Source organism: Loxodonta africana, chromosome 14 (assembly GCF_030014295.1).
Source record: "Loxodonta africana isolate mLoxAfr1 chromosome 14, mLoxAfr1.hap2, whole genome shotgun sequence".
NCBI classification, from domain to species: domain Eukaryota; kingdom Metazoa; phylum Chordata; class Mammalia; order Proboscidea; family Elephantidae; genus Loxodonta; species Loxodonta africana.
Window position 1 is genome coordinate 18,555,387 of NC_087355.1, and position 13,905 is coordinate 18,569,291.

Here is a 13,905-nt window from a genome sequence, read left to right on the forward strand (position 1 = left end):
GGTTAGTTTGTCTCTTTCTCCACTGCAAACCTCTGTAGAATAGGATGCAACGTAACCTTTTCTTTATTTCCCATAAGCATGAACATATAGAAGAAACTCTGTTTTTATTTTTACCTGTTGGAACTCAACTATTTACCAATTGGAAGCAACTGGACATGTAACTCATTGTTTGTATAACAATGTGTATGACATTAATATGTATTTACCAGGCACCTACTGTCTTTGGCCCTGTGTGAGGATGGGGTGAGAAGAGGAACATTTGGAAATATTTGATATTTCTCTGCTCTCAACGGCAGTAGCTTGACTACTTAATTAGATATATCATGCAGGCTAAATAAAGCATTTAAAGATAAATTACAAAGGATCTGAATGGTGTTTCATAGACTCATATAATTCTGTGCTGGAGATATTTTAGGATCTTGAACATTGGATAAAATTTATATAGGCAGATAGGCAAGAATAACACCTCGAGTGAATGTAATTTTCATTATCTAATATAATAATATTTGTTTAATATAATAATATAGTACTAATTTTTAGTACAAGGTTAATATGTGATATTTATGGCAGAAAAAGATTGAGCAACTAACTGATATCTTCTCTTTCCCTGCAGAGGTGAAGTGTAGGGTGCTCCTTGCGCTTCTTGAATATTCAGGTAATATTTTGCATTATTTTTACCGTTTAAAATGAATGTGGCTCATGTCCTTGGAAGTCTCATAATATGAATGGAAACAACTTCTACAGTTTCTGAGTGTAGATAGAGGTGCAATCTTTACCTTCTTTTAATGCCTCAGAAGGATTAAAAAATAATACATAGCATTAATAAACATACAACGACATGTACTCATCTTTGATTATAGACAAAAACACGAAATCATATATAAATATATATTCATAGAGAGCATAATTAAAAAGGAGAAAGGCAGTAGAGTTTGGTTAAATTAATGATGCAAATGGGATTTATTGTGAATCTTTGTATGGCTTGTTTATGAACAGGATATATGTAAACATTTTGCATCTCATATATTAAAGCACTTGTATCATGAACATAAGTAGCCCTGCTAGCGAAATGGTAAAATGCTTGGCTGCTAACCGAAAGGCCAGTGGTTTCAACCCACCAGTAGCTCCATGGGGGGAAAGACCTGGTGATCTGCTCCCATAAAGATTACAGCCTAGGAAACCTATGGGGCAATTCTGCTCTGTGATATATGGTCCCTATTAGTTGGAATTAACTCATGGCACACAACAACAACAATATCACACATATAGTGGAAGCTCAAAATATATTGGTAATGAAAAGTGAAGTTAAGGGATGATTAAATATTTGATTAAACTCTGAACTACAGATGATAGACTGTTAGCTTCCTGAAGGCAGGAGCTATACCTATAGGGTCGCTATGAGTCCGAATCGGCAATGCGTTTCGGTTTTATACCTATTTTGGTCATAAACAAATGCATAAAATACAGGCTTGCACATAGATGCTTCACAAATATTTGTTGCAAAAATGAATGAAAAAGGGGAAATCTATGAAATGTCTCAGCCATATTTTTATTCCAAATGCATTTAGAAGGATATGGATCCTAAAGTTTGGGAAAACTCAAATAAATGCCGTTCAGTGAGGATGATACAGTTTAAAGTTAGCTTGTTATATATCTCTTTCTCTAGATATAGAGATATGTTGAATGGCTCATTTTTTATTATTTTAATCTATTTCCAAAAGATTAAAAATTCTCCCAAGGTGTATATAAACAAATACTATCATGCTAACTTTAGATTTTGGTAGGAACTTGAACCTAAAAATACAATTACATGCCTTTAAAATACAACATAGAATTTTGAAACTTTATGTAGTTGGGCCCTGGTGGTTAAGATCTCAGCTGCTAACCAAAAGGTAGGCAGCTCAAATCTACCAGCCACTTCTTGGAAACCCTATGGAGCAGTTTCTGTTCTGTCCTGTAGGGTTGCTATGAGTCAGAATCGACTCAGTGGCAGTGGGTTTGGGTATTGGTTTATATTAGTTAGTTTTTGTTATGTTAAAAAAAAAAAATCCCAAAACTTTGTGGCGTAAAAGAACAATAGTTTGTGATGCTTATGAGTCTAGTGTCAGCTGGGTTGTTCTGCTGCCCTCTGCCAGGGTTTGTTGACCTTAGTTGGGCTTGTTTATGTGTTAGAAGCTAGGCAGTGCGTTGGCTGGGCACTGGTGATGTAAGGTAGCCTCACTTACATATACATATACATAGGCACATACACATATATACACACACATACACATATATACACATATATACATACATATATATATATGGGGCAGCTTAGAGGGCTTATAGGTTAATAGGGCTGATTGGGCCACATGTTTTTTATCATCCATCAGGCTAGCCTGGTCTTGTTCATGTGGCCTCTTGGAAGGGTTGTTAGAAGGGAGCAGGCGTGGATGAGTTCACCCGCTTGTGTTGGCCAAGACATGTCACAGCCGGCTCAGATGCAATGGGTGGAGAACTGGACTCTGCTTTTGGTGGGAGAAGCCTCAAAATGCTATTTATTGCCAGAGCCTAGAAACAGGGAAGGGAAGAATGTGTGGCCGCTTTTACAATCTACCACACTTGGAAAGTTTTTATTGTAAATGAATGAATAAGCCAAGTTAACCAAGAGCATTTTTAATGTTGTTTTGTCTTAAACGGATTGTTATCTTGCTCTTTGACTGGGTCATAATAATAACAAAGATATCTTACATTTTTGAGCTTTACTAATAACAAAGCACTTCGCGGGCCTCTTTTTCATGTATCTCTTTGGTTCTCATAACATCTCTGTAAGAATATTATTTCTTGCCCGGTTTTAAAGGTCCAGAAATTGAAGTTCAGAGAGATTAATGGTAACTGGCAAATGATACTCACTCAACGATATTTTTGAGCATCTGAAGGATTAGGCATGTGATGGATGCCTTATCAATGAAATGAAATTCAAACTTAGTTCTGCCAATTCTAAAAGCAGTCCTGGAATGCATTGTTTTAGTCATTTATATTCAAATGGCTATTCTGGATTCTTACCTTGACTTAAGTTTTCTTATTTCTCTCATGGTTCTTATTTGTCATACTTTACTTATCCAACCCTCCCCCTGCCGCGCCTTTTTACATTTAAGATGGCGCCAAAACAGTAGCCAAGATTATACCATGTTGTTTGCTGTAAAATTATGGTCTTCTCTTGAAAAGCATAGATGCAATCTGCTAAATATTATTCTTTAACCCCTTTTATTCCTACCTTGCTTTTTCTCTCATCTCTTTTTGTTTCTTTTACTTTTTTCTTTTCCATATAATCTCTGTATAAGAATAATGGTTGAGACTACTTGTGTATCTTAGAAACCATGTCATTCTTTGGAATTTGAACTTTTTAGACTTCCAAGAATAAATGAAGTGTTAGTATTTTAAAATGTGTTTGTAGAAGATGTAGAAGGTGCTTGAGTACGGAATTGAAAACGAAGGTTTTGATAGGCACAAAAACCATTTGTTTTTTGAGGGTATTCCCATTACAAGAAAAGTCTTAACTCTGCAAAAACAATAAACAACCTGTCACAACAAAACAACTCTGTTTTTCTTTCCTTAGAAGCTGGGAGCAGCTGTGTTGGTTCTTGCTGTAGTTTTTACTGATAAAGATGGGAGATGAGAATAGCATTGGGAAAGGATGGACAGTTAGGAGTTGTGAGCAGCTGCATAACTGCAAGGAAGAGATCTGGATATTTTTGCTGGGAGTTAGCTGACTTTGGTTCCTTTCTTTCTTTATCACGTTGTTCCTTCTCCATTCAGCAACAAAACTCAGCACCCACTAGGTGCCGGGCCATGTGCTGGATGCTAGAAAAAAAAAGAAGAATCACAGTAACACTACCTGATTTCACTTTGCTGAGTGCTTTAGATGTTTTTATATCATTTATCTTTACCACAAATCTAAGGTGGAGGAATAACCCCCATTTTACAGATAGGGAATTTGATAGCTACAATCACAGGTTCAGAATTGGTGGAACAGGTAATAGAAAGCAAATTATATGCCTCTGAAAAGCCCATGAGCATAACTCATGCAGCATACCACTTCCCCTGGCCTTGATGCCCTGACTGTCACGCGGGGGACTACAAACATGGTAGTCCTCTAGTACGGGGATACGCCCAGGCTGTGGTGGCAGGAAAAAAGAAGGGTACCATACATGGAAATTTCACAGGGAGTGGTAGGATTTTAGAAGTTCAGTGAGGTGACTCTTGAAGAATGGTGTAAAGTTTGCTACGTGGAGAGGAAAAGAGAAGGGCTTGCAGACAGGAAAGCCATGGACAAAGGTATGGGTTGTGAGGTTATTAAATGCTGTCAGGTACCCTGAGCAGGTCAAAGAGGTACGCTGTGTGGGTCAAAGAGGACAGGACTGTGCTCCCCTCTCTTCTTGCTGCTTTCAGACACATTGTTGTATATTATATGCTTGCAATAGCTCTGCGACATTTGTTGCTGGATTGCGGGATGAATGGAGAGAAGCTGTGAACCTAAGTTGGAGATAGGTTGGTTGTAAGTGCCTTTTGCCACACTGAGTTTTCTTCCTTTGTTACTGTGAAATGGTAGCATGTAAAAAGTTAACTTGAAGAGATCTTAATGCATGATATGCGTTTTATGAACTTTTGAAGTCTATCCAATCAGGTAATCATCTCCCTACTGAAAGTAGGAAGGTGGCAAACAGACAGTAACCTCATGAAGAAGCATTTATTACATGTCGTTTAGTTAAAAATATGTTAGTTAAAGATTTAAATGACAGTGTGGTCCAAAGGCATCTGCTTACCTATTTTCATCACTCCACCGTCACCCTATGTGTGGCCAAGGCCTGTGTTGGACTTCTTCATGCCCCTGGTAATTAGCACCATGTTTAATTCCTGCTGGACCTTCAGTGTTAAAAGTTTGAATGAATGAATATAACTTCTGTGTAGCAGTTAGAGCTAGCAGCGGGTTTTATATATTAGAAAGACTTGTGAATGTTAGTTGTGACCAATTTTGATTTGATAATAAAGTTGAAAGAAATTTTTTATTTGGTTTTAAATGCTTATAGAATATACTAGCAGAAAGTAGGCTAAACATCTAATGTATTCTTTTTAGAATAAAAGAAGAAGAAATTTGAGAGTTTCTTCTCAAAAGCAATTTGGAGACAATTATTTCTACTAGTAGCAAAATCATTAACTCTGTGACCTGAAGTAAAGCTTGCAATGGAACCAGAATCTTCCTTTCCTAGACTTAGGCTTCCCACTTTTGATATTAGCAGTGTTCTTTCCAATTAAATACTCAGTAAAGAATTATTCTCAGATTATAGGTAGGAGTTTTCCTGCTGAAGAAATATTTTTTAAAATTCACGCAGATGATCTGCTTCACTCAAAACAAACCAAACAACAATCCATTTGCCATGGTGTTGACCCTAACTCATGGCAACCCCATGTGTGTCACACTGGAACTGTGCCCTATAGGGTTTTCAATGGCAGATTTTTTTTTTTTAAGTAGATCACCAGGCCTGTCTTCTGAGGCACCTCTGGGTAGACTCGAACCTCCACCTGAGTGTGTAAACTGTTTACACTATTGAGGGCTTCTTCTTCATTATTGGACCACTGAAAAGCAAAGCAAGAATGCCCTAGGAAGATACAGGGCAATTTTTAACTAATTGGTTTCTAACCCTGAACCTTAGCATCCTAGATGTACGTTTGGACTAACAAGCTTTCTGAATTACCCTTTTAAATCAAACTAAACCCAGGCATTTGAAGAAGTCAGAGAATGAATATATGCAATTTCATGTCACTTAATTTGTTTGTTAATTGTCTTCAGGGCTCATTTTCCCCATTTATTCCTTCAGTAAACATTTATTGTTTGTCTACTCTGTGTTAAAAATTGTGCTAACAACTAGGTGTTTTGTTTTTTTCTTGATTGAGAATCAGTAGGCAATGTTTATTCCCAATTTAGTCATTTAATAGTTACCTATAAAGTATTTTTTCCAGTCTATTAGAATGTGACACATGATCTATAACTACTTGAGGGAAGTGTCTAACACATGTTGTTGGGTACATTAATAAATCGAACCATATGGGATTGCCATATTCAACAGTCTTTGAACGGCAAGTTCATATCATTCAACCTAATAAATGGATATTTTCAACATAAAATTAAATATTTTTTAATATTTAAACCTTTCTCTAATAAAATTTCCAAGAGTAGGTGTTACTGAGAGTGCAACAGAGTAATACACAGCAGCTACACTATGTGTACACATGCCTTTTATGGTTATTAAAAACAGACGTTCAGTGTTCTTGGTAAATAATTATGCCTTTTATCAATAAAACAAGCACGACACTGAATAAAGGCATTTATTTTTATATTATATTCTAATATTGACAATATTTTTTCATTGCAGAGGTATTCTATGAGCTTCAGAACTATCCAGAACATTTTTTTGGAGTGTTTTGTTTTTCCCTTTGTTGTTTATCTAGTTGAAATTGATTTTTCTCAATGTACAGAATGTGTGGCTTGGTGTTTATGTGGTTCATATGTATCCAGCCACCCAAAGAGGGAAGGAAGTGAGCTCTGTGTGGCCAGGAGGCACAGATTGTTTCCATGTGAAAGAAAGCCTGGCCTCCGAGTGGCCATTCATGGGGTAAACGTACCCTCAAAGAGGGCCAATCAGAAATTCAGTCAATTGCAGGATAAGAAACATAGTAAAAAATGACTCATGCTAAAACTCATGTCAAAAAATAAAGGAATTTATGAGCTAGAAATACTTATAACTCATGAGGTTGAATAACTAAGGAGATAAAGATCTTGTTATTATTACAAACAATTGGATATGAAATAAGCTCTCGCATATGCATTTCAAACTAATATTTGAGGTGGTTTAGTAGGTAATTAAAAAAAATTGTATTAATAATTTTAGATTTCATTTGCCAGCACAAACTCAGAATTTGGACTTAGAGATTCCTGCAGTAAAGTGTCATACAACAAATGCAAATTGTTTTGTATCAAAAAAAGGAAAAATAAACAATGAAGGCTTATATTTTTCTCAGGTTTTATAGAACAATTTAATGATTGCAGGATAAGGTCATCAAATTGATTAATGAAAGTGGTTTTAATATTTCTAACATTTTTGTGTTTAGTGTCTCCTAAAGAACATATTTGCTAAAACGTATGTGTTCATTAATAGAGCTCAAATTGACATTTTTGGTGCGGTATGAGCCAGGCAGAGAGATGACATACTGGTGAATATAAAAGCTTAATGAATTGGTTTTATCCATCTGTGACATTTTTCAAAGCTGTCTTTATGCTCTCCTGGCTCACAGACAGTGAGACACAGCTCCGGAGAGACATGGTTTTCTGCCAAAGCCTCGTGGCCACCGTCTGTGCCTTCTCAGAGCAGCTCATGGCGGCTTTAAACCAGATGTTTGACAACAGCAAAGAGAATGAAATGGAAACTTGGGAAGCCAGCAGAAGGTGGCTAGACCAGATAGCAAATGCAGGCGTTCTTTTTCACTTTCAGTCCTTGCTGTCACCAAACCTGGTAAGAACCACAGTGACTCCCACTGTCTTTGTCAACGTAAACTACATTGTATCATGTTCCCTAAATAAGAAGTGCGTATTCGTTTTCCGCTTATTATCTTTCTTCATTATTGTGTCAGCAGTCACTCAGCTACTTTCAGGGGATATATTTTTCTGTTGTCATTTAAGTTTTAATAAGTTATGTATAACGTGGAGGCCTGGTAATGCAGTGGTTAAGAACTCGGCTGCTAACCAAAAGGTTGGCAGTTCAAATCCACCAGCCGCTCCTTGGAAGTCCTGTGGGGCAGATCTACTCTGTCCTTTAGGGTTACTATGAGTTGGAATGGACCCAGTGGCAATGGGTTTGGTTTTGTTTGTTTATGTAGAAATTATATAACTTCTTTCCAGATTATTTATTCCCCTGTGGCTGCTAAAATCTGAGAAACTTCCATTTGTTACTAATTCTTATATCTCTAAGCACTGACTGGGAAAGGTCATCAGAGAAAAGAGGGTCTTTCTGCTACTGTTATTAATGAAAAATCTTATTTCCAGTCACAGAAAAAACAACCTGCCTTGAAACCAAAGCTCCCACTGAGGTTGTGATATTCTGAGGCATGCTTGATACAGGAGCTCAGACAACTTGCATTGCCATTCTATCTGGCAATTTGTTTAAAATCTGTATATGTTAAATAATTATAGTGCATTCCTTTGTACGTATGTTTGTCCTGTTAAATCTAAGAACATCTCTTTAATTACTGTAGAATTGTCCATGTTTAACTTAAAATTTCCACAGTGGATATGAAGAAAGCATCTTGAAATATTTCACAAATAAAATTGTGATGAACTGATTTTTTTCATATATATTTACTGTGGCTCTGAGAGTTGTCATAACATTAAAAGACAAATACGTTTACTTTTGTATATAAACCTCATGTGTTCATTAAATAGAATTGTGATTTGAAACATGAGATGGTATTTCCATCTGTTACATTACACTTGGAGCCCTGGTGGTGCAGGTGGTTAAGAGCTCAGCTGCTAACCAAAAGGTTGGCAGTTCCAATCCAACAGCCACTCCTTGGAAACTCTGTGGGGCAGTTCTACTCCATCCTATAGGGTTGCTAAGAGTTGGAATCAACTCCGGCAATGGCAGGACAGGGCATATTAAACAGAAAATGTAGCTACCAAGCAATATGCTTGAGTTTTTTCCAATAAATGTACATTATTTTATACATCAAAATAGTGTCTTCTTTCAATAATATTGAGGGTAGGGAGGCAATTGTACAGTCACAGAAAGTTCTGGAATAGTAAGATAAGGAAGTTCATCTAAGTGTACTGCAGATAGACAAGTGAATTCTTTTGAAAAAAGACTGTATACTCCATGTGTGTCATCTATTTCTTATTTAGTTGCTAATAAAACTAAAACAGAAGATTTAACTGATGAACAATGTGGAATAAAGTGCTGTTGGAAAAGTTTTTAAGAACAAAATAAATATTAATTAATCATTACTTATCAAATATATATTACATAAGATAGGAAGATATCTGCCTAGCAAGTAGTAGACACTGTTGAATGAATGAATGAATGAGGATTCATTTCTATTCTCCTTATTTGAAAAAACTGCTATAGTCTAATGAAGTGCTGTACTTTAAAGTTAATTTATTTGTAATTTCAAGGAAAGGAGAAAATTATTTGCAAATTATGCATCTCAGAAGCGACTTGTATACAGAATCTATAAAGAACGCCGGAAATTCAGTAATAAAAAGACAATAACCCAATTAAAAAGTGGGCAAAGGATTTGGATAGGTATTTCTCCAAAAAAAAGTACAAATGGCCAGTAAGTTGGAACTCTCATATATTGCTGGTGGGAATGTAAAATAGTACAGCCATTTTGGAAAATAGTTTGGTAGCTCCTCAGTGTTAAATATAGTTTCCATAAAAAAACATACAGCGCAGCAATTCCCCTCTCTCCCTCCACCTCTCTCTCTCTCCCCCTCTCCCCTCTGCTTCCAGAAGCTTCTCAGCACAGGGATCCTGGGTCCAAAGAACACACTCTCCACTCCTGGCTGTTTTTCTTTGGTACTGCCTCCTCTCTGCCCTGGAATTGCTTCTCTTCTGAGGCAAAACTGACAGGTCCTTTTGATGGGCTACAATTACCCTATCACACAGTCCCACTCTACCACCTGGGTGGGAGTTAGAAGACCGTGGCTAGAAAGGCCATACACAAAAATAATTAATCACACAGCTTAATGTTAATGAATACAGGTTTCTTTCTGAAAATGTTCCAAAAGTAGATAACGGCAGTGGTTGCAGAATTCTGTGAATATACTAAATACTCCTGAAATGTACCCTTTGGTAAATTTTATAATGTGTGAATAATTCTATCTCAATATCACTGTATTAAAAAAAAATGGTTTTGTGAAGACCTTAAAATTGTTTTAGGAATTGATAACAAATACAAAGTTGCGAAGAAAATCTCAAAGGAAATAGTTTTTCTGCTTCTAAAACAAGAACATGGAACCTGCTAGGGCTGCGGACACCAGAGCTCTGTGTGCTTCCTCAGTCATCTTCCTCCACTCCAAGGTCTATGACAGTTTTCTGTTTCTTCAAAAGAACTTTAAAACAATAACGGCTTCACAAACATTTCTCCAGCTCTTATTTTATAACAAACCCAGTGCCATCAAGTCAATTCCGACTCATAGCGACCCTATAGGACAGAGTAGAACTGCACCACGGGGTTTCCAAGGACCGCCTGGTGGATTCGAATTGCCAACCTTTTGGTTAGCAGCTGCAGCACTTAACCACTGCACCACCAGGGTTTCCATTATATAACAAGCATTATTTAAAAAAAGAAAAGAAAAACCTATTGCAGTCGAGTTAGTTCCAACTCATAGAGACCTTGTAGGACAGAGGAGAACTCCCCCATAGGGTTTCCTGTAATCTTTTTTTTTTTAATTGTACTTTAGATGAAGGTTTACAGAACAAACTAGGTTCTGATTAAACAGTTCGCACACATATTGTTTTATGACATTGGTTAACAACCTCACAACATGTCAACACCCTCCCTTCTAGACCTTCAGTTCACTATTACCAGCTTTCCTGTTACCTCCTGCCTTCTAGTCCTTGCCCCTGGGCTGGTGTGCCCCTTTAGTCTTGTTTTGTTTCATGGGCCTGTCTAATCTTTGGCTGAAAGGTGAGCCTCAGGAGTGACTTCATTACTGGGCTAAAAGAGTGTCCAGGGGCCATACTCTTGGGATTTCTCCAGCCTCTGTCAGGCCAGTAAGTCTGGTCTTTTTTTGTGAGTTAGAATTTTGTTCTACATTTTCCCCCAGCTCTGTCCAGGACCCTCTATTTTGATCCCTGTCAGAGCAGTCAGTGGTGGGAGCCTGAGTGGAAGCTGTCATAGGTGTGCTCCATTAGTCCTTTGGACTAATCTTTCCCTGGTAACTTTCGTTTTCTTCTTTCTCCTTTTCTCCAGAAAGGATGAGACCAGTGGAGTATCTCAGATGGCCGCTCACAGGCTTTTAAGACCCCAGATGCTACTCACCAAAGTAGAATGTAGAACATTTTCTTTATAAACTATGTTATACCAATTGAGCTAGATGTTCGCAGAGACCATGGTCCCCACAGCCCCCAGCCCAGCAATTTGGTCCCTCAGGAAGTTTGGATGTGTCTATGAAGCTTCCATGACCTTGCCTTGTACAAGTTGTGCTAGCTTCCCCAGTATTGTGTACTGCCTTACCCTTCATCAAAGTTACCACCTATGTGTTGTCTCTTTAGTGTTTTTATCTCCCCACCTCTTCCCTCATGCATAACCATCGAAGATTGTTTTTTTTTGTGAGTAAGCCTTTTCATGAGTTTTTATAGTAGTGATCTCATACAATATTTGTTCTTCTGTGATTGACTTATTTCACTCAGCATAATGCCCTCCAGATTCATGCATGTTGTGAGATGCTTTGCCGATTCATCATTGTTCTTTATCATTATGTAGTACTCCATTGTGTGTATGTACTGGAGTTTGTTTATCCATTCATCTGTTGGTGGACATCTAGGTTGTTTCCATCTTTTTGCTATTGTGAACAATGCTGCAGTGAACATGGGTGTGTGTGTCTATTCGTGTGACGGCTCGTATTTCTGTAGAATATATTCCTAGGAGTGGGATTGCTGGATCACATGGTGTATCTATTTCTACCTTTTTAAGGACATGCCATATCGTTTTCCAAAGTGGTTGTACGATTTTACATTCCCACCAGCAGTGCATAAGAGTTCCAATCTCCCCGCAACCTCTCCAACATTTGTTAGTTTCTGTTTTTTTGATTTGTGCCACTAATGCTGGGGTGAGATGGTATCTCACTGTGGTTTTGATTTGCATTTCTCTGATGGCTAGTGATTGAGTGTATGTCCTCATATGTCTGTTAGCCACTTAAATGTCTTCTTTTGTGACGTCTCTGTTCATTTCCTTTGCCCATTTTTTAACCGGATTTTTTTTGTCTTTTTGTTGCAGAGGTGCTGTATTTTCTTGTAGATTTTAGAGATTAGACCTTTGTTGGATTTGTAATAACAAAAAATTTTTTCCCAGTCTGTAGTTTCTCTTTTTACTCTTTTGGTGAAATCTTTTGATGAGCATAAGTGTTTAATTTTTAGAAGATCCCAGTTATCTAGCTTGTCTTCTGGAGTTTGTGTGTTGTTAGTTATGGTTTGTATTCTGTTAATGTCATGTATTAGGGCCTCTAGCATTGATCCTATTTTTTGTTCTGTGATATTTATAGTTTTTGGCTTTATACTTAGATATTTGATCGATTTTGAGTTAGTTTTTGTGTATGGAGTGAGGTATGGGTCCTGTTTCGTTTTTTTTGCAGATCGACATCCAGTTTTGCCAGCACCATTTGTTAAAAAGAATGTGTTTTCCCCATTTGTTGGACTTTGGACCCTAGTCGAAGATCAGGTGACCGTAGATGAATGGATTTACATCTAGGTTCTCAGTTCTGTTCCACTGGTCAATGTATCTGTCGTTGTACCAGTACCAAGGTATTCTGACTACCATAGCTGTATATTAGGTTCTGAGGTCAGGTAGTGTGAGTCCTCCTATTTTATTCTTCGGTAGTGCTTTACTTATCTGGGGCCTCTTCCTGTTTCATATAAAGTTAATGATTAGTTTTTCCATCTCTTTAAAGAATGTTGTTGAGATCTGAATCAGGATTACATTGTATTTGTAGATTACTTTGAGCAGTGTTGAGCCTACCTACCATGAAGATGGTATGTTTTCCCATTTATGTAGGTCTCTTTTTGTTTCTTGTGGTAGTGTTTTGTAGTTTTCTTTGTATGAGTCTTTTACATCCCTGGTTATATTTATTCCTAAGTATTTTATATTTTTAGGGGCTATTATAAGTGGTATTGTTTTTGTGATTTCCTTTTCATCATTCTTTCTATTGGTGTATAGGAATCCAACTGATTTTTGTATGTTTATCTTGTATCCTGCTAATCTGCTGAATATATTAGTTCCAGTAGTTGCCTCATGAGAGTCTTTTGGGTTTTCAATGTATAGTGTTTGGAAACCTTGGTGGCATAGTGGTTAAGTGCTACAGCTGGTAACGAAAGGGTCAGCAGTTCGAATCCACCAGGTACTCCTTGGAAACTCTATGGGGGCAGTTCTACTCTGTCCTATAGGGTCGCTATGAGTCGGAATTGACTCAGCACTGGGTTTGGTTTTTTGGGGTTTATGTATAATGTTGGCTGTTGGTTTTACATAGATGCCCTTTATTATGTTGAGGAATTTCCCTTCTATTCCTATTTTATTGAGAGTTTTTATCAGGGATGGTAGTTGGACTTTGTCAAATGCCTTTTCTGTATCAGTTGAGATAATCATGTGATTCTTTTATTTATGTGGTGGATTATGTTGATTGATTTTCTAATGTTGAACCATCCTTACATGCCTGGTATGAATCCTAGTTGGTCATGATGTATTATTTTTTTGATATGATTCTGAATTCTATTGGCTAGAGTTTTGTTGAGAATTTCTACATCTATATTCATGAGAGATACTGGTCTGTAATTTTCTTTTTTTGTGGTGTCTTCACCTGGTTTTGGTATCAGGGTTATGCTGGCTTCATAGGATGAATTAGAAAGTATCCTTTCCTTTGTGTGTTTTGAAATATTTTGAGTAGTACTGGTATAAGCTCTTTTGTGAATGTTTGCTAGAATTCTCCATCTGGGCCAGGGCTTTTTTTTGTTGTCGTTGGGAGTTTTTTTTTTTTTTTTACTTGTTCAGTCTCTTTTCTTGTTATGGGTCTGTTCAAATTGTCAACATCATTTTGTGTTAGTTTGGGTAGGTGGTGTGTTTCTAGAAACTTGTCCATTTCCTCTAGGTTTTCAGATTTGT

At 37.1% G+C, this 13,905-nt stretch overlaps 1 protein-coding gene across 1 annotated transcript in view; it reads left to right on the forward strand.

Annotated features, from left to right (window-relative positions):
• The window catches only part of PREX2 (phosphatidylinositol-3,4,5-trisphosphate dependent Rac exchange factor 2), a 342,394-nt gene that overhangs the window by 229,853 nt on the left and 98,636 nt on the right, over positions 1-13,905 (forward strand). The window contains exons 31-32 of the mRNA XM_003408339.4: positions 614-655; positions 7,333-7,550. Coding sequence (XP_003408387.4) covers positions 614-655; positions 7,333-7,550 — 260 coding nt within the window. The remainder of the gene's footprint in view (positions 1-613; positions 656-7,332; positions 7,551-13,905) is intronic.